General features: G+C 34.1%; 1 protein-coding gene across 7 annotated transcripts in view; it reads right to left on the bottom strand.

The window, feature by feature from the left end:
* The window catches only part of ATP2C1 (ATPase secretory pathway Ca2+ transporting 1), a 164,580-nt gene that overhangs the window by 47,771 nt on the left and 94,416 nt on the right, over window positions 1-22,393 (bottom strand). For all 7 annotated transcript variants that reach the window (XM_055321421.1, XM_055321422.1, XM_055321427.1 and 4 more), the window contains 7 exons: window positions 14,038-14,193; window positions 12,850-12,918; window positions 11,768-11,843; window positions 8,901-8,967; window positions 4,021-4,145; window positions 3,088-3,185; window positions 87-182 (listed from right to left, as the gene is read on the bottom strand). In XM_055321421.1, the coding sequence (XP_055177396.1) occupies window positions 87-182; window positions 3,088-3,185; window positions 4,021-4,145; window positions 8,901-8,967; window positions 11,768-11,843; window positions 12,850-12,918; window positions 14,038-14,193 (687 nt within the window). The remainder of the gene's footprint in view (window positions 1-86; window positions 183-3,087; window positions 3,186-4,020; window positions 4,146-8,900; window positions 8,968-11,767; window positions 11,844-12,849; window positions 12,919-14,037; window positions 14,194-22,393) is intronic.

Here is a 22,393-nt window from a genome sequence, read left to right as displayed (position 1 = left end):
TAAGAGAAATATACAGAGACTATGAACCCATCACTGTGTTCTAAGTCATTATGAAAAATAACCTTCTTAGAGAATAAAGTATTTACCTCAACAATTCTGCTAACAGCTGGGTTATAGAATCCATGAACAACATCACCATCAACAATCACTTCCCCAAATGGATTGTAGCCAACACCAGTAACCTAAGAAACATACAGTGAGGTCAATAATTCAACCCATAGAGACAGTGATAATATTTATGAAAGCCAAAAACGATGATGACTTGTGTCATTTCATTTTATACATCTTGATGTTATTAATGTATATACCTAGAAAAGCACATGTCTAAAAGAACATGTGCTTTTAATACATAATTCTTTTAATAGTTAAAAGAATATAGATTCCAGGGTGCCTGGGTGGTTCAGTTGGGTAAGTGTCCAACTCTTGGTTTCAGCTCAGGTCATGACCTCATGTGTCATGACACTGAGCCCTGAGTCAGGTTTCAAGCTCTGCACAGAGCCTGCCTGGGATTCTCTCCTTTCCCCTCTGCCCTTCACCCCTGCTGCTTGTGCGTGCTATCTCTCTCCCTAAAAAAATAAAATCTAGATTCTAATTTTCACCGTAATAACAAACCTATAGTTAATTATATGAATAATTAATTATAATAAATACAATTATATTATATTTAATATATTAATTTAATATATTATATATTAAATTATAATAAATATAACAATGTATAGCATATTTTAAGTAGAAATATACTGCTAATACAATTAATATAAATTTATAGTTTCTACTTATAATACACTATAAAAGAGTAAACCATGAAAATCTCTAAACATAAGTGAGCTTTAAATTTATGTAACATTACATCTATAAACATACTCAATTTTCCAAGAATTCAATTCCATTTCCATATCTAACATTTGTGACAAACCTGAGACCCAGAAAAAAAGCAGAATTCTTTTGGCAAATATGCAGGCTAGGCTCAGTGACATTACATGATTTATCCTAGCACTTAGAAACTACTTTAACATAGTATATTACATGCCAGTTTTAAAAATCAGAGGTACAGACAAGCCAGATACTTATTCCATATGGCTAGAACTAAGCCAAACAAAAGTTGAATTTCACAGCAAAAATAAGACAGTTTAGAGAGAAATTAACAAACAGCTAATGCTTGACATATGGAAGTACAGGGTTAAAACAACAGAAACTGGGCAGCCTGGGTGGCTCAGAGGTTTAGTGCCACCTTCAGCCCCGGGCTGTGATCCTGGGGACCAGGGATCGGGTCCTACGTTGGGCTCCCTGCATGGAGTCTGCTTCTCCCTCTGCCTGTGTCTCTGCCTCTCTCTGTCTCTCATAAATAAATAAATAAAATCTTAAAAAAAAACAAAACAGAAATTTATTATACCCTACTTTCCATACCTGAACTATGCAAACACATGTTAAACCCCAATGACTCTAAATCATCAACACACACCATATTGGGTATCCTTAACCAAATCTAACACTCTAAATATCAATAATATTTTAAACCCTACATAAAATGGAATTAAATAAACTTAAGTACAACTTCTGTCAATTTGTCTAATGATACAGTGAATTGGATGCAAATACAATTTAAAATATGGTACCCTTCTTAAGTAGTGTCAACGAACATACTAGCTAGAAAGCCTGTTAAGACTGGGGTTAGACTAGAACTTGTCCTTACCTAGCTTCAAAATTAACCAATACACATAGAATGACATGTATTTAAGAAACTGCCAAAATATTATTTTTAAAATGAAGTAATTCATCTATTAATTTACTCCTCCCACAAGTATTTACTACTATGAGGAAGACCCTGTGTTGGGCAACTTAGTTCTGCTCTATTACAACTTTAATAGTATAAAGAGGAACAGAAAATTTTACCTGGGCTAAAAACCAAGAGGCATCAAGTTCTATGAAAACAATATCTAAGGCCAGTTCTGGGCAGCCAGCAAAGCTTTTTTAAAGAAGTGGGGTTGAATGTTTATCACAGCAATAACCATAATAGCCAAACTATGGAAAGAGCCCAGATGTCCATCGACAGATGAACATCTGTCGCTAAACTGCATATATGTGTGTGTATATATATATATCCATTGTATATATACAATGGAATATTACTCAGGCATTAAAATGAAAGGAAATCCTGCCATTTGCAAGGACATGAATGGAACTAGAGGGCACCATGCTAAGCGAAATAAGTCAGAGAAAGATAATTATCATAAGATTTCGCTCCTATATGGAACTTAAGAAACAAAACAGAAGAGCATAGGGGAAGGAATGGAAAAATAAAACAAGACAAAATGAAAGACGGAGACAAAACATAAGAGACTCTTAATCATAGGTAAGAGTTGCTGCAGGGGAGAGATGTGGGAAGATGATGGACTAAGAGCACAAGATGTAATGAGCACTGGGTGTTATATAAGACTGATGAATCAGTGAACTCCACCTCTGAAACTAATAATATACTACATGTTAATTAAATTTAAAGAAAGAAAGAAAAAGTCGGGTTGGAACTAAGTTGCAAAGGATGAGGTAATAGACTGTCCTATACACAGTGAGAATAGCAGCAAAAGTCCTGAAATAGGAGGAATTTTGCTACACTGAAAGAACCATAAATCTGTGTATCTGGTGCCCAGAAAGCAAAGTAGAATATATAAGGATAAAGAAAGAAATAAGGAACAAAATATGTAAGGGCCTTGAGAGGCCATACGTCAGGATCCTGGTCACAATGGAAAGCCACTAAAACATCTTAGTTTTGGGAGTGACTTGCTAATATTTGGTTCTAAAAGACCCCTCAAGCTGCACAGGCAACAAAAATAAAAGTTTGGTAACAAACGGCTGTAGGAGTGATTAAAAGACAGGTGCCAAGGATGATTCAAAGTTTCTGGACGGTACAAATGGAGTGTACAAGTGAAGTGGGATCAAGACCAGTAGCACAAGGAAAAGGCTCTGCTGGTGATGAATTTATAGCCCTTTTGAAGATAAGACACTAGAATGGTTAGGAATATCTAAACACCACGTTTCTTAACAAAGAAATACAGTTGTTAAAAAAGGAAAAAATCTATAGAGTACCTCAGCATGCAGACCATCCGAAGTAAATATGTGAGTAACAGTCATTTCATTCTTTGTCAGTGTTCCAGTTTTATCTGAACAAATCACATTACAGCAGCCTATAGAATAAATCATTACATGTCATCAAGAGTCAGGAAGAAATAAACAAGTTTATATTAAAAACACTGGAAGCCTGTCCTACTTCTCTGAATTTTACACAAATTAGGCTCACTGATAATTTTATTTTCTCTCATTGTGCTTTTCACCATTAAGTTCTGAAATTAAAATTAAAAAATAGTGATAAATGCTGACTTTTCCTTATTAACTTGCAGGTGAATTTCTACAAAGCTTCTCAGTATTAGCTTTATATTATAATGTTACATAATACATTTTCTAAAGTGTTAAGGGTACTTAAATATAAACCCATATAAATTTTCATTCAGTATTTTAAAGTATTTTGCCTTCTCAATAGTATAATGCAAACTAAAAAATGAAATTCAGTATTTGTGGATTCCTAAATTAAAAAAAAAAGAAATTTCACAGCATAAAGTTTTGTTATAGCAACATTTAGCAACTGTTGTGTATTTACTGTTCTTATCAGCAAATTCAGCTGGAGTGTGATTTCTAGGATCTATGATAATTATCTTGAGATGTCAAAAGAAAAAGATTCTATTAATTTTATTCCAAGGTTTCATTTGTTATATGGATTTCTTTTTTACATAATTTAAGCATTAGAACATTCCATGACACAGATTTCTCTGAAAGTCCCCAGTCTTGAATGATACACATTTTTAATTACCTTTTCTGGTCATGAAAACCATACTTAACGTTGCCACAAGTCAAATATCACTATATTAGCCTCTCAGACAAAAAAACTGTTGCAACCTGATGATTCACTGTTGATGTAAACTAGCACACTATTGCTTAAGTATGCTTCTATTACCACATACTTACCCAGAGTTTCAACAATAGGCAGTTTTTTCACAATGGCCCTTTTCTTCACCATTCTCATAACACCAAGGGCTAGAGTCACTGTGACCACAATGGGAAGACCTTCAGGAATTGCTGCCACAGCCAAACTGTAATCAATATATACTTAGTATTGAAGTATAAATTAAATAGTACCTACAGCAATAATTTCAATTAGCTTTTACTTAAAACAGAGGCTAATAAAAATACAAAGTTAATACTGTAATAAAAAATACTTAAATAAAAATTAAGAGGAAGGGAAAGCTAATTAACATTTATGGGATACCTACTAGCTGCCAGGTTAAGTGTAGTGGTTGAAGAATGTACGTTTGTGACATCAGATTGCCTAGATTTATAGCCAAGGCTTCACCAAATTTTACCTCTTTGACTGCGCAATTATTACTCCACTCCTGTAGTTTAATTTTCTTATCTAGAAGTGCAGATAGCAGTGACAGATATTCAAACAAAAACTTATACATGACTACTCATAGCAGCACTACTTACAATGGCCAAAAGATCACAGTAATGTCCATCAACTGATAAATGGGAAATTGTGGCATACCTATACAATGAAGTATTATTCTGCCATAAAAAGAAATGAAGTACTGATACATGCAAAACATGAATGAGCCCTGAAAACATTATGCTAACTGAAAGAAGCCAGACACAAAGACACATATTTTTTATTCCATTTATATGAAATATTAACAATAAAACAAATCCATAGAGACAGAAAGCAGGTTAGTGGTTGCCAAGGGCTGGGGAGAAGAAAGAATGGTGAGTGATTGCCCAATGGGCACAGGGTTTTCTTTTGGGGGGATGAAAAGTACTGACACTTGATAGTGGTTGTGGTTGTACATTATGAATGGACTTAATTCCATTGAATTGCACATTTTTAAATGGTAAATTTCGTGGTATGTGTATTTTCTAACAAAAGATTAATTACTTCATTGTTTCCCTCTGCAATTTTTTAAAAAGTCAAATTAAGTATTTTTTATCCCATTACAAATATTAGCTCCAACTCTCCTACAGTTAAGGACATATGTATTCTTGTTCTTCATTCTAATGTTGCTGCATCCACTGCTTTTACTCATCAACCTCTATTATCTATTTTTTCTTTAGCATCATCTAACTTGATATCATTAGCATCCTGTTCCATAAGCATTTTTAAGTTTTTCACGCTGTTTACAGGTTAATTCTAAAATCTGAAAGCCAATGGATGACATAATACCATTGTCCAAATAGTGTACACTGAAAGAGTCAAAAAATACATGTTTATCAGGGCACCTGGGTGACTCCATCAGTTAAGTGTCTGACTCTTGATCTCAGATCAGGTCTCAATCTCGGTCATGAGTTCAAGCCCCATATTGGGCTCCAAAGAAATATGTGTTACCATTAATACTTCCTTCTCTCTTTTCAACTATTCTATGCTGAAACAGAATCCTCTTTTCTTATGCTTACATTAACCCTCACTATATCAGGAAAAATAGGCATCATCATTTACAATCTAGATCTAATGGACCATTCCATTCTTTTGTTTTTAAGTCACTTCATGAACAATTTGCAGAGGAATAAAATGGATTGTGAAAAACTTCATTTGAAATTTTGAATTTTAGGGATGCCTGGGTGGTTCAGCGGTTGAGTGTCTGCCTTTGGCTCAGGGCGTAATCCCAGAGTCCTAGGATCGAGTCCCACATAGGGCTTCATGCATGGAGTCTGCTTCTCCTTCTGCCTAGGTCTTTGCCTCTCTCTGTGGGTCTCTCACGAATGAATGAATGAATGAATTAACTAACTTTGAATTTTAACTTCAAACTATATTCCTGGATTTGAAGGTATATCTGAAATGAGCAATGTCCTTTGGATGCAACTAAACACAGCCTGGAATATATTCACTTTACAAAAAGTAATTTCAAATTCAAAAAATATTTCCAACAGGTTATAGGCTTATCAATTCTGGTTTCACTTTTTGCATTTGTGTCTTCAAAATGCAACAACTTTTGAAAATGTGGATGGTTCATAATTCTGTTGAAAAGAGAACAGTTATTGTCTTAGTAACATAGTTTAAATACCAATAACGTAAGTCCAATTAAGCTTTTCATTTCTGTCATCTATTTCCTTTTAATCACTTTTATGTTCATACCAGCCTTTGGTATTTCTCTACTTATAAATGGTATAAAGTAAAAAGTTGGCAAACAAATATTATAAAACATTAAAGAAAACTGCCATACACATCCTTTTAACAAAAAGGGTGGTCTTTGTTGGAAAACACTGCATGATGAATTCCTTGCTGTAGAACGACTAACTGAAAGGGAATACCTGTCCTTCCTTTTTTGTCCTTAGAAATAAACTACTCATTCATGAGTTCAGGAATTTCAGAAAACCTAGACTGCTAACCAAAGATTCATAGCATTAAGATTTCATTTATTTGATTAAATTTCACCCTCATCATTAGAGTGTACGGTGGCTCTTTGTCTCTTTGCTTTCTTCTTTTGGTTCACCCAGTAATTCTTCTATCAATTATTCTTTGCCATTATGGTGAAAAGTGAAAAAATTATGATTCCTAACTTTAATGAATAGGAAAGAAAAAAAGGCAACTATAATGACTGTATCTCCAGACCCCTTTTATACTTGTAAATGATGATGTAATACTGAGCAACATAATAAAAAAATTAAAGGATAACGGAATAATGCTATTATATCAACCTTATAAGTGATGTCATCATTCTGCATTCTTATTGTTTTACTCATTTTTAGGACAGGTGGAAATAATTATTAAAATAATTACTAGGATAATGAAATAACAAAATGTTTCAAGACACAGGAAAAATAAGGTAACTAAAGATCCCATAATATATCTTACTTAGATTTACGAAAGGATAATGGATCCATAATTGCAAAGTAGAATGAGTTTTATTCTATTAAAAAAAATGTTTAATGCTTTGTCCTTTGTAAGACCTTGAAGTAGGAATAAAAACCATGATATGTCAACCTTCACAAACAGAACTGCCTCCCCAAAAATACTAAAAATCTAAAAATGAGTCTAATAGATAATATGCTCATGTTTAATATCAAAAACTCATACCCCATTTTAAATTTATTTCGTATTCAACCCAAGACTGAAGCCAAGAGTTTTAAATTGTATGTTTGCCCCTTTAGGGGAAAAGATGCACTGCTTCATCCTATCACAAATATGTTTTATCCTTATTCAACCTGCCAAGTCCTTATAATACATTTGATTTTTTTTAATTCATGTTTTTGTTCTAATATTTGAACTATTACTTTCTAGTCCTACAATACAGCTGTCATCCAGGATTTCTTTTCCCTAGATGCCTAGGTAAGTTTCACTCGTACTTATATCCCATCCATCACCATTTTCCTTTTATCATCTTTGTTTTGCTAGAATTCATACAGGACAGAGAAGGAATAAATTTTCTGATTACTTGCCTATCTGTTTTTAACTACCTGGATTGATACCTTGTCTCTGTCTAGATTTAGACTTAAAATCCCTTCCCCTCATACTTTGATAGCACTGCCCTGCTGTTCTCTAATGTAATCCAATGTTACTGTGGAGGAAGGGTTAATAAAATCCTTTTCCCTTCTGCATTTGATTAAATCCCTAGCTCTTTTCCCCTAGTGACCTGGTGAGGGTAGTTATATCAACTATGTTGCTAGGCAACACTACTTATGATAAAGGGATCTCCTGATTGACTGTCTATGGAATGTTAAGAATTCTAATTATTTTACAGGAAGCCATCACTTTGGATTTCCTGAGTGTAGGTGACTCTTATAACTGGACATGTTTCTTGCAAGCACCCTGGAAAGTATATGTTTCCAGAGATGTTGACTCCCACGGACAATGAAACATTTTAACCTAGGGTAGCTCGCCCACACATAAGGTCATCCCAATCTCTTGTACCTGAAGCTGAACTGCTGCACAGACTCTCTCAGAAGAGTGCTGCCTTAAGTCGCCCCGCTGTTCAGGGCACTGGTACCAATTGTGACCTATGAAAGTCTTGTGAGTTTAGTAGTCTAAAAAGATCCTATGGTGGAAACTGCAGCTGCTGATGAGAAGTTTGATACCAGTCTAATTATCTTTCCTTTATAGAAGACCTAACTTGTTTAATTTAATAATGATGCACCTAGGTTGGGAGTTTTTCCATCCTGCTGGGCATTTACACAATCCATACAAACTATAAAAATTTCATGTTTTGTTTCTGATTGAAAAATATTTATGTATCATTTCTTATATAATTTCTTCTTACCTCTTTTAAAACTCCTATCGGTTAGATATGGTATTTATTAAATTATTCTCTTCATTCTGTTTTAGACATTTTGCTCTATTTTTGTGGAGTCCTCTTTGGCTTTATATTATAGCCCTTAAATTCTATTTTCAATTTCAGCAATAAAAATCACAATTTCTAAAAACTTTTTGTTCTCTCTTCTGCAATAATCTGTATATCGTGAATGCATGTGTATCACAAATGCTTTCTAGTTTTCATTTTTCTGCTAGTTCTTGAATCTTCTGTTTTCCTCTGAGATTGACTATTCAATTTCTATTATTATGGTCTTTCTCTTTCATGCTGCTAGTTTTCAGTTACACAATCCTTAACTGTCTATTTATATATAAAAATGCAATATTGGACGGATAACACCAGACATCCTGTACAGGTTTTATTCACTGCTATATATGTAGGTTTTCATTTTCCTAGAATTCATTTCAATATATGAATTCTGAAGTATTTAATTAGAGACACTACTCTTTTATGCTCGTATAATACTTCCATAATGGAACATAACCTATGCCTCTCAGAGAAATTATAGAGGGAAAAGAGATTTCAATTTATAAACAAATGATCAGAACTCACCTTACACTAATAGTAAACATTTCCAGGATATCTTTTCCTAGTAACCAGCCAACCAACATGATGATACCTGGAACAGAATCAAATAGCTATTTTTCCCTTGTATCTATAATCACATAAGTATAGATGGGATAGAATAACAAGCTGAGGACACAGCCAAAGAAGTCCCTTGACATAAAGTGCATCAGAAAAAAAAAAAAAAAAAAAGAAAAAAGAAAAAATAAATAAAACAAAAAAAAAAACAAAAAAAAATAAAGTGCATCAGATCACAATTACAAGATTTTACAAAAATCCATTAAGCAGGAGTGATCAAACTAATGCTGCTTAAAGTTAATGCTACATAACACACACATACACACACAGAGTTATACCTTCTATTGCCATTCCTGCCACCCTCCCTTAAAGCAGTATCTGAGGATTCCCACTATAAGAAAATAATACCAGTATTTTCATACAACGGGGGGGGGGGGGGGGTAGAGTAAGACACAGAGGTCTTCTATTTATTATCAGCTTTGCAAAAATAAACCCTGGAACTTTACTTCTCATAACTAAATATCCAAGCAGTACATATAAAGTTTGTACTGCAAACAAAAGAATACTTAGGACTTGGCTCAGAGTGATATAGCTTACTTAAAATACCTAAAATTCCATTAACATTTAAAAATTACTACTTTTATGGCATGTAAAAATAAAATCAATTAACATAAACCAAACAAAATACTCTCTGCTTTAATCTTTCTCTCTGAAATAAAGGGGGCACAGAGTGTACCACTGGTTTTGTGAGAAAAAAACACAGCATCAAGATTGTATTCTAGGTCAATATAAACATTTAAATAAGTTTTTTTTTCATCTTTCTACAACTACAAAATCATAATCTAGATTGTGACTCTTTAAGATCCTATTTCCAATACTTTCTTGAGAAATTATGTCCAATGAACTACACCAGGGAAGCTATAATCTGTGGGCTTCCTTCATGCTTTTATAAACAAAGGTTGCTGGAACATAGCCACATCCATTTGTTTATGTATTTTCTACGATTGCTTTCCTGCTGATGGCAGAGTTGAGTATTTCCATCAGAGAATGTTGAAAATACTTTGGTATGGACCAAAGGCTAAAAAAAAAAAAAAAAAAGTCTGCAGACCTTTCATTTTGATCTTGACCTTTATCCTCTATCACAACAAAAAAAAATTATGCCCATTGAATTATATTCAAACCAGGTAATCATAAAGTTGAAAGATTTCTATCATTAAATGTGAGATAGTTTCACAGTACAGCATTAGTATAACTGGGGAGATTTAATTGGCTACATGCCCTTAGATTTATCAAATTCCCTATAAATTCTGGAAAATAAACAGCAATAAATTAAGGGAATTTGAGAATATATACACACTAGTTAAAAATGAGGAATGAAATACTTTTCTACCTTCTACTTTATGATGAAGACAGATGGATCAACAGAATTAATATTTAAACAATTTAGTTGAAACTGCATAACAAGTCTGCTTTAACTTAAAGCTGTATTACTGATTTTGAAACATTAGGCTAACAAGAATAATTAAAATAATAGCATGGAAAAATTAAAGGAGCAAGGACTCCAAAACTGATTCAAGTGTTTAATGTATGATAAAGATGTCATTTCAACCTAGTGAATATAGAATAGACTATAGAATTAATGGTATTGGGATAATTAAGTTTTGAGTAAAAATGTTATGAACTCTACCTTAAGTCTTATAATAAAATAAATTCTAAATAGTAAAATTAAGTGTCAAAGATAAAAACTAAAGTAGTAGATTGATGTTTAAATAGATATAAACATAAACACTTTCCACAACATGGAGTTGGGACAGCTTTTACGAAGATTACAAAGACAAACTATAATTGCAGATATTGTTAATAGTACAGTTATATCAGAATCTCAGGACACAAAGATGTTTCAATTACAACTCTTTCCTGTACTAAGTTTATTTTATTTATCCCTTAAGGGAATTTAAAATTTGGAAGGAAAATATTTAACAAAAGGATGGATATCCTAATTATATGAAGAGCTGTTACCAACCTAAGACTCAAGCCACAAAGGAAGGGATAAGATAAACAGATTGCAAGTCATAAAATAAAAAGGACCCACACACACAATGACAAAAGTGCTCAGTTTCTCTATAATGAATTATGAAATAAAATAATGAGAAGTCTTTTATTCATCTGTTCATGACAACAAAGCGGGCAAGGGTGCTGGAAGAGAAATAACTGACTTGCTGATGAAAGATATTATTTGGCAATATGAAACAAAAACTTTAAAAACATGCCAAACATGTCAAAAATCTAAAACTTGCATGGATAACCACTGATCCAATAATTTTACTTTTAAGAATTTAATAAGATACCTGCACTGAAGAATCATTTATATAATTTTAAAAACTCAAAAAACAGAAATGTCTACAAGAGTTCTAAGATATTTTTTCCTACATAATGGAATACTATACAACCACCTATTTCATGACATCAATTCAATGAGCATCTATTTAATGACAAGGTGCTTATGAAGAAAATGTGAAACAGAAAAGGAAAAGTAGTTTAAGAATCATACTATCCATTTTGTTGAAAACGAGAAAGACAAATACTAAAATGTTTACAGAAATGCTCATTGATTATAATAATTACAGAGAGTTCTAACTTATCTTTGTAGAAAAGGACAATAGTTGGGAACTAGTTTTATAATTTTTAAAAAGTAGTAGCAATCTAAAAATTCATTAAATGAATAAATGTATGCATCTAGCTAAACACTCCCCCTTCCCACTCAAAAAATTAAACAATTTTAAAAACCTAAGTAAATAAGTAAATAGATGAGATATACATACTCACTCTTCTCTTACCTATTATACCAAAGGAGTAAAAGGAAAGCTGTTTTCCTAGAAGGTCCATGCTCTTCTGCAGAGGGGTTTTTGGTGCCTTGACAAATTGGAGAAGAGTGCAATGATCTAAATTTAGTGAAATACACTAGGTGCCAGGGACTCCGCTAAGTGCTTGACATATTCATGCTCGTTCTTTTTTTTTTTTCATGCTCATTCTTAATATACCCATGATGTACATAACTCTCTCTTGGTAAGTATTACTCCTTTTATAAGGAAACTAAGGCTGAGACTTTTAAAAGCTTGTTTATTTGAAAAGGTCCATCATGCTCCTCATGCCTATTTTTGAGAAGAAGCCTATTCTCCTGATCAGCTTCTCCAGGACTTTATTACCATCAATTGCCCCCTCACTTTTCCAATCTTCTCCTTTCTGTATCCACAAACAAGCTTACAATCCAAGTCTTTTCCTCCAGTTGGCTCCCTGATCTGCTACTGCTAACTCCCTTCTCTAGCACTCCGTCACTGCCAAGCTTCTGGGAATGGCTTTACACACTGCATCACACAGTGGAATCTTGGCAGGTTACCTGAGAAATCCAGATGATTTGGAGAGAATATGACATTTGTAGAATGCAACTTCTTTTTATATACATAAGGAAGTACTTTCAATGAGAGAACTAATCTGTAATATCCTTAAACAAGAATATCTTCCAGGTTATTTTACTTTACAATTTTTTCCCCATTACTTGGAATTATATAAAGTTGGGAATTTGAACAAGACAAATATACTATTTAATAATTTTTAAAATTAATATGATAAAGCTAATTTTTAAAAAGAATAGGCCCTATAAATAATTGGCTATAAACCTTTTTCTCCTATAAACAATGAACATCAAAATGTTTTAGCATATTAGCAATGTCAACTCAAGCCCTTTCAAATACAGTCTTTCTAATTACGTTTCTAAACACAGACAACTGAGTGATATTCCAAATAAAATACTACTTTCAACAGTACATAAAATAATCCACCAATATTTTCTGTCCCTCTACTTACAATGGAGAATTTTAGATTTGAAATTAAAATATCATTAACACAACTAAGTACTTACTTCTTCTGCTTGCATCATCTTAAAAACCTCTCCAAATTCAGAATTTTCTCCTGTTCCAATGACAATACCCTAAAAGAAAAAACAGGAGAACAACATTTACTTTCGGATGGAATCACCTCTCTTGAGTAAAACCAAAAACTCTTTCTCCAAAACCTTGTCCACGGTCAAGATGACTAACACACATATCCAAGGTTCCCTTAGCAAATTAACTTGTGATAGTACTACAGATCACTAGTATTTATGCCTCACCATAGAAGCCTTCACCCAATTCTGAGACTCATTCTTCTTTTCTTTTTATTAAAGATTTTTTATTTATTTATTCATGAGAGACACAGGCAGAGGGGTAAGCAGGCTTCTCACAGGGATCCCAAAGCAGGACTCGATCCCCAGACCCTGGGATCACGCCCTGAGCCAACGGCAGATGCTCAACTGCTGCGCCACCCAGGTGTCCCTCTGAGGCTCATTCTTTGTCTATATTAATATTTCTGAAATTCAAAACTGTCTTATACTCAAGAGAGACTTTTAATGTAGTTTATTTTTCCCTTCAAATGCTACTGAATCATATCTTTTATATTTGTGAATCCAGGAAAAAAGAATAGCTAAAAATCCATCATTAAGTGAATGATATGTAGACAGAATATTACAGCCAGTACCATTATCAATTAAATTAAAATTTTATTTAGCTAGAAATGAACATACCCATGTACTGCTGTTTCTATTTAAAATAAATGAAAAAAAGAATGGCTACTGAGGACTATGTTTTTAAAGGCTCCATTATCGGGCAGCCCGGTGGCTCAGCAGTTTAGCACCACCTTTAGCCCAGGGCCTGATCCTGGATACCCAGGATCAAGTCCCATGTCAGGCTCCCTGCATGGAGCCTGCTTCTCCCTCTGCCTGTGTCTCTGCCTCTCTCTGTGTGTGTCTCTCATGAATAAATAAAATCTTTTAAAAAATAAAATAAAAAAATAAAGGCTCCATTATCTGGCAAATGGCAGAACTATGGAATATTATGCCTCAGGGACATAGCTTCTTAGTCTCACACACAGTTGCTACAAGTTAGGTTCAATTCTGTCATTTCTTTGTCATATAATTTTAAAAGAACCACATAAAATTAGCAAAATAGAACTAAAAAAAAAAAAGGTTGAAAACAAAGGAACTACTACTTTCAAAACAAGAGGAAAAAATTACCTTTGCTTTGCCACATCTGACCAGTGTTCCCATGAAAGCAATGTTACTTCTTGATGCAAGATCTCCATTAGTTGCAGCTGGCTGAGGAGCAGTCACCTTAGAACAAGGTGTTGTCTCTCCTGTCAAGCTGGATTCATCAATGGAAAGATCCACAGCCTTGGAGAATATAAAGCACTCCATTAAGTTCAAGTTTGAAGATTCTGCTACATTTAATATCTGAAGAGTTTGTAACCATCACTTCTTCCTCAAATATCCCCTAATAATTACTCAAATCTTTTATTATATCCATTACTCTAAGAAGACCCAGAACAAGTACAACCATATTTAAAATATGAAGTGAAGTCAACAAAATCCGACATGCAAAATAAATGCTACACTGGGAGATAAAATTAGCAAATTTCAAAATTCAACTAGAGAAAAAGAACACTAGCTGAGATTTGACTTTATCTAGAGAAAACTATTCTCATGATAAAGTATTACTTCCTAATTTTGCCATGCTCTGAAGTTACAAAAATGTGTTTGGCAAATTAAAAAAAAAAAAAAGCTACCTAGAAAGAGAAATATAAATACAAGATATAAAAGGTACTGAGAAAGAAATCATTTCATCATTTTGGGCTCAATTTTCATGAAACTAAGAAACTTGCTATATACATCCTTACATTGAACCCAATGTAGATCAGCAAAAATCAAAAACGCATATAATGTTTCCATGCAGATCATGAATATCATATTAGATTTCATCCAGGCAACAGGATTCAATTCTAAGGGTTTCAGCCCTAACACAATTTCACTCCTAATACAATTAAGTTTTAACCTACCCTAGCATGCAGAAAAAAAGAGAAAAGAAAAAAGAAAGAAAAAAGGAAGGAAGGAAGGAAGGAAGGGAGGGAGGGAGGGAGGGAGGGAGGGAGGGAGGGAGGGAGGGAAGGAGGGAGGGAGGGAGGAATCCTCATCTCATATGTGAGAAACACTGCAGATGTGACCTGGCTTTGTTTCTGAAAGTATGAACCACAGAACAATAGTTCCAAGGATGTTCAAAGACACTGAGTATAATGCGATTGGCAGATCACACACACACACACACACACACACACAGAATGGGTACCAAATTCAAATAAGTTTTAGAAATACTGAGTTAAGAGCTAAACAGCTTCCTCTACTTAGGTAGTGCTTCCGTAAACCTTCAACAGGTCAGTGTGAATAACCTCAAATGGAATACAGATACAACAGGGGTTGTCAAAGTGCGGTCTCACATAACCAAAATTATCTCTCCCTACCTTTTCAGAACTTGTTAGAAATTCACTACCCTACTTCAAATATGGAGGTGGGCAGGGTAAACCTAAAAGACTGTATTTATAAGCCATGCAGGTGATTCTGAGGCATACTTTGAGAATCAATGAATAGTATTTCACAAATTTCTTTGATCCGTTTTATTCCAGAAGGTCTTATCCTAGGGTCTTTAAGACACTTTGAGAAACTAGGACCCAGTGCATGGTATTACTCATTTTACAAGTTAATTCACTCACCCAAAAAATATATTATTGGCTACCTTAACTGTGTACCAGGCACTGAGATAGATTCTAGAAAAGAAACAATATAAGGGAATAAACCAAGAGCAATTAAATGACTATGCAGTCTTTTTGCTATTATAAATTGAGCCGGTGTTCTCAATTAGGCCTCTTGATTGACAGCACATACTATGTACAAAATACTCTAAACCTGGACTCCTGCTGGGTTTTGGTGGGGGAGGGGGGGCAGGGCAGGCAGCAGATAATAAATCTCAACTTTTAAATGGTTCATTTTTTTCATAAAGATAAATATCTCATAGAAAATATTAAAAACTAAAAAAAAAAAATATTAAAAACTGACGCAGCCTGGATGGCTCAGCGGTTTAGCGCTGCCTTCAGCCCAGGGCGTAATCCTGGAGTTGGGCTCCCTGCATGGAGCCCACTTCTCCCTCTGCCTGCCTGTCTGTCTGTCTGTTTCTCTCTCTCTGTCTCTTATGAATGAATAAATAAAATCTTAAAAAAAAAGAAAATATTAAAAACTGGCTCATGGATTATCCCTATCTATAAATTATATCTTAATTCATCAATCTCATTGATTCATTCACTTAACAAATATTTATTAATGCCAGACCCTGTATTATATTATACACAGTGGGAATCAGCAGTAAACAAAACTAAGTTCCTGCCCTCAGCTCTTATTCTTATGGGAAAGTATCTAAAAATAAGCAAACAAGACTATGTAATATAATACCTGGTAGTGAGGAAAAAATGCATTAGGATGGAGAGTGACATTTTAGATAAAGGAGAGAACATCTAACAAAAGTAGGTGACCCTTTTGTAGAACCGTGATTAACCCGAGGGCCCAAGGATGGGCCACAATCAGGATGAAAGGGATCTAGGCAAAGAAAGCAAAAAATACAAAGACTATGAGGGTAGGAATATGCCTGGTGTGTTCCAGTGCTAGGCAGACACACAATTTTGCAAATATAATCAAGAGTTTACAGATTAGATCATAAAGCTAAAAAATGTTCGGAATGAAAATAAATTATATCACGTAATTTCAAAGAGACTAAACTGTGTATTTCTGGAAGTTTAATAGCATGTAAATGTTATAGATTTTACTATCAAAATCAGCACATAAAAAGTTTCCTTAAAGCACAGATCGCTAGTCCTTCAGTCTTTAAAAAGCTTCCCATTTTCTATAATTATGTATACAAACACAGGCCAGGAATATCTGGTTTCATTACTTTAGTCCAACTACAAAATTTTTTTTTCCAACTACAAAAATTTTTTTAAAACCCACCATGTTCAAAGGAAAAGGAATTTTTCTTTATTAAGGGAACATATTTATTTGACTTTTCTTTCCAAATTAAACTTAGAACTACATAATTTTTCACACTAATATATTCTATTACCAAGGTAAAAAAAAAAAAGGCTAGGTCATTCTTCAAAGATGATACAAGTACTAAAAACAATCAACTAACATTTCACTGCTTACTATCTCTGAAAGGCACTTTGCTACATACCTATGCTGTTATCTACTATCAACTACTTAGCTACTAACAACTCCAATGAAGCAGGTACCATTATTATCATCCTCTCCTATTTTAAAGACACTTTGAAAGGTTAAGTAATTCGCCCAACATCACACAAATAGTAAGCTATGGAGGGAGATAAAACCCAAATGCTGACGATGAACTCCAAATTCCTGTTAACTATTTAGAGAATCAATTTGCAAACTATTTCTCTTCTCTAGTTTTGTTAGTACTTCTAGAAGACATTAAGATATATTTTAAAATTATGTATTTTTTTGATTGAATTGCAAATCAAACAAAAAAGTTTTTATTTAGCAAGCTCTTCTCTAATGCTTGCTATAAAAAATCAAAACTGTATGTAATTTTCTGACTCTTAATTAGAAATGAGACCTGCTAATTTTAAAAACAATTAACTTACGAATATCTATAGAACTTCTCTCTGAGGAAAGCAAAATTAATGTTTTCCCACTGAAGATTTTCAACTCTTTTTTTTAGACTTTCAACTTTAAACATAAATTTTAAACATGGATAAATACTAACATGTAGTGGCTGCCTATTAAAACAAAGAATATGAAAATAATCTGACTTTTTAAAAAAGGAAGAAAAGCATAGCTTTATTAGCTCTGTCAGTGACCTAGCTCTTCAGTGTCAACCTTAGCAGTTCAATAACCATTTAATAGAAACTTTTGTTCAAATCATGGTTTTCTACAAAAAAGAGATCATTTTTAGCACAATAGCATCAATTCTGTCTACTGTAGAAACTCATGTGGGGAAAAAAAGGAGTTTTAGATCTTTATTCATATATAATATATACAACTATTTATAATTATTATATATTAATATATGACTATTTGTGTTATTTATAGTGTACATAAATATAAATTGTAACTTTGTAGATAAGATCAAAAATATTTTTTCAATGGGGCACCTGGCTGGCTCTTCAGGGTTGTGAGTTCAAGCCCCACGTTAGGCCTAGAGCTTAATTTAAAAAAAAAATTATTGATAAAATTTGTCCAAATCATACAATGTAGCAAACTGCACAGATCTCAACTGTCTGCTGAGCAGGAATTATTTTTTAAATTTTATTTATTTAAGTAATCTCTATATCCAATGTGGAGCTCAAACTTAAGACCCAAGATCAAGAGTTGCATTCTCTTCTGACTGAGCCAGTCAGGTGCCCTGAACAAGACTATTTTTTAAGTTATAACTTATTTTCTCTTAATGGTGATTACAAGAGTTTCCACAGGAGGGAGTGAGGGGAAGGAAGTCATTTCCAAGAAGGCGGTATTTAATGAATTAGGCAAGCCTATTACAGTTTAACAAAGTCACAATTTAATTCATCTGAGAAGAAAGATATTAGAGTCACTTATCCGCTGTATTTATGAGAAAGGGAAAGGTGGGATATAATGAAATTAAAGAACCAGCCAGCTCCATGCCTTCTAGCCAAAGTTTAAACATTAAACCTTCAGAAGAGGGATCCCTGGGGGGCGCAGCGGTTTGGCGCCTGCCTTTGGCCCAGGGCGCGATCCTGGAGACCCAGGATCGAATCCCACATCGGGCTCCCGGTGCATGGAGCCTGCTTCTCCCTCTGCCTGTGTCTCTGCCTCTCTCTCTCTCTCTCTCTATCATAAATAAATAAAAATTAAAAAAAAATTTAAAAAAAAATAAACCTTCAGAAGAACTGTTAATAAATAGGGAAACTGATTATGTTTCACTTTCTCTTCATTATTCCTCAGGCACTCTACTAGAGATGTGAATAAAGACACAACACAGTTCAAAAGTCAGAATATAAATAAGAATCAAAATGCATACATAATCTGTATCTGAATATTTAACACCTACAGAATAGAAATGGTTGAAAAACTTCATAGGATTAACCTATACAACATTAGGCAGAAAGAAATTACGAGCCAAAGTCACAAAGTTTTCCTGAAAAGCAAAAAAATGACTGCTTAAAAAAATTATAGATAATATGGAACAACTGGCAACTACAAATAAGTTCTTAAACTAAAGAAAGGCTTGTTGTATTGTATGCTGCTAAATCAATTACTTCTCTAGTCTAGATTAAAAGCAAATCAGAAATGGCTTTTCCCCCAGAAGAGAATTCCAAACTAATCATCTGCAGCTGACTAATCACGACAAAATTTCTTACTTTTGGTCTCAAAAATTAAGATTCCTCTTACTGTTTATTCAAATGAAGGAAAATGTAATTAAAACTTCTTCATGAGCTCTAGTTTATTAACAATCAAAGCCTAACCGACTAAAGTAGGGAAACTGAAGGAACTCCATTTTAGAAAACTCCATCTCTGCTATTTTTCTGTTAGCCCTCATTTACTCATGTTCTGTATTTTGTTTCTGAATCAGCCAAAAAGGCCGTGTTCCCATTTCAAGGAGGTAGCAAGAAAGTTAACATTCTCTCAGTTTTGTCCTAGGCCCCAAACACCTGACAACATCCAAGAAGAGTCAGAGCCAGATCCCAAACACATTCTAGGACATTAGCTTTGAACAAACCTCAGCTGACGCTGGCATCAACACCCTCTACTTTCGGTCACTTATGGAATAACACCTATTGTTCACCTGACACTCACCTCTGATTGGACCCTACTCAGAATTCCTGAAGGACCACATACCCTAGACCTCTTTCTAATATAAACTCCTAACTCCAAACAAGACTCATTCTCCTCTCCTTTCCAAGTCTCCCACTCTGTCTGCTATTCTCTCTCACACTATTCAATAGACTCTGTTTTCACTTTCTCCTACTCATACTTGATTTCTATCCTGGCATGAAGCTGCTCCCAGTGGAAGCAGCCACTGGGTTTTTGGATCCAGCCTACCCACATGACCACCAAGTGTTACAAATTACTAAAAAGGCCTACATGAAATGGATTTTATCCCATGATAGATATTTACATGAATTATTAAACTTTCTGACTTATGTGCCAGAAAGATTCAATGTGATCAAGTTGCTAATAACTTAAAGACCAGTATTTGGTTAACAATGATTTCTAGGATATTTCGCTAAGACTATGAAAAGAAATCAAATTTCAAAAAGGGATCTACTTTTCCAACAGTCCTTTCCTACCAGTATGAAATGAGAATCTTAAAACAAAGAGACTATAAGTCTCACTTCAAACCCTCCCATATTGTCTCTTAAATTCTCAACAGTTAATGAGAAAAAAGTTTTCTCTTCAAAATTTTAAACATAAATAGCAGTCCTCAGCTCACACTGCTTTTTAACCAATAATCTATAAAAATCAGACAAAACACTAAGCACAGCTCAAGCTTATACAATCTAAGAGAACCAACATTCCCAATGCTCTACATATGGATGGGTTTTCCAAGCTGTATAACGACAATACTACTTCAGAAATATACATCCTTTCCAAAGTGATTACATCAAAGTTTTTAGTAAATAGGAACGTTTCTAAATTCCACAAAAACACCATATACCTTCTCCAATATTCTACTCAATTTCTTTTGACAGCTAATTAAAAAATGTTTTTTTTTACAAATCTGTATATAAGTTAATAATTCAGAAACTTTTAAAAGCAAAGTTTCAGTGGAAAATTACAATAAGAGAGGGAGTAACAAACTACAAATCAATTTATCAAATTGACCTATCAAAAAAATACACTAAATTTGATATAAAAACTGGTGAATAGGGCACTCAAAGAATCGGTCCGTGTACTAATCATAGGCTGGCAAAAACTGACAGATTCAACTCTAGAATCAAAACCTTAAAACAACCAAGGAAGTGCTTAATAAAGAAAAAGCTGAATTTTGGTAAGAAGGCACTGTGGCATTTCTGTTTACATATCAACTATTCCCCACTGCCCAGAGAAGCAGTGCTGGCTGTGGGGACAGAAGCTTTTCTTTCTGTTGCATCTTACTGGCAGTTGGGGGCTTAAAAAAAGACTTCTTTCTTAAAATACCGTACTTGTGTGTTTAACCTGTCTGGCAGTTCCTTGGGGGACTGTTGCAGAGGCTAATATTTATTTCATAACCTCACTCCAGTGCAGCTACAGTGACTTTCTGGGTGTCTGCCAAAAGATTAAGGACATATACTAGCAGGGAAGTGACTAGGAATAAGGCAAGCAGCAAACACAACCAAAAGACTGAGAGAAAGAAGCTGAGGAGGAAGTTTTGTGAGGGAATAAAGGCTTGGAAGGGCTGCCACATATACCAGGGAAGACAGAGTGAAAAATACATGCCTATAAACAGCTGTGTGGTCAGAAAGACCTGAGAAGATCCTGGACTTGCACCCTGATAGATCTGTGGATTTGGCATAAGCAAGTGAAGGTGAAGGCAGCATTGTAGACAGACAAGGCTCAATGATCAAGAGGTGCCCCAACACGGGGATCCCTGGGTGGCTCAGGAGTTTAGTGCCTGCCTTTGGCACAGGGCATGATCCTGCAGTCCTGGGATCAAGTCCCACATCAGGCTTCCTGCATGGAGCCTGCTTCTCCCTCTGCCTGTGTCTCTGCCTCTCTCTATTTCTGTCTCTCATGAATAATAAAATATTAAAAAAAAAAGATGCCCCAACTCAAAGATTAGCTACAAAGACCAGGAGAATAGTAATTAATTTTCCTCTTTGGAATGAGAAAGATAAGGCTGACTGCTGAGATAATGGACAGAAACATCAGTGACCACACACAAAAAGAATACAGTCTTTGCAAAAAAAAAAAAAAAAGGTAATTTTTTTTTAAAGAAAAATCACTAAAATTCAACCACTGCAACTCTCAACAATCGAAAACAACAAACCTTGAGGAAAGGTAGAATCTAATGTACAGAATTACGACAGTGTAACATTCAAAATACAAAGTTTTCAAGAAAAAAAATCACAAATACAAAAAGTGTGAACTACTCACAAAATATGAACTGACAGAAATCATCCCTGAGCAAGGCCAGACACTGAACTTACTAAAAAGACTTTAAATCAACTGTCTTAAATATGCTCAATAAAGTAAAGAATACCATGAACAGAAAACTAAAGGAAATCAGGAAAACAATTTTTTAAAAAGACTATCAATTAAGAGAAAGAAAATATAAAAAGGAAACAAACAGAAATCCTGATGCTCAAAGTACAAGTGAAATGGTAAGTTCCCTGGAGAGGGTTCAACAGCAGATCTGAACAAGGAGGAAAAACTATGAGCAAACAAAAAGATAGGACAATTGAAATTAACCAGTCTAAAGGATAAAGAGAAAAAAAATAAAGAAAAATGAACAGAGCTTAAGGTACCTGTTCAAGCATACCAATGTAAGTATAATATGAGTCTCAGAGGGGAAAACAAAGAAATGGGCAGAAAGAATATT

Source organism: Nyctereutes procyonoides, unplaced genomic scaffold (assembly GCF_905146905.1).
Source record: "Nyctereutes procyonoides isolate TBG_1078 unplaced genomic scaffold, NYPRO_anot_genome, whole genome shotgun sequence".
Taxonomy (NCBI): Eukaryota; Metazoa; Chordata; class Mammalia; order Carnivora; family Canidae; genus Nyctereutes; species Nyctereutes procyonoides.
The sequence above is the reverse complement of the archived record's forward strand: the minus strand, read 5'-3'. Positions and strand labels throughout refer to the sequence as shown.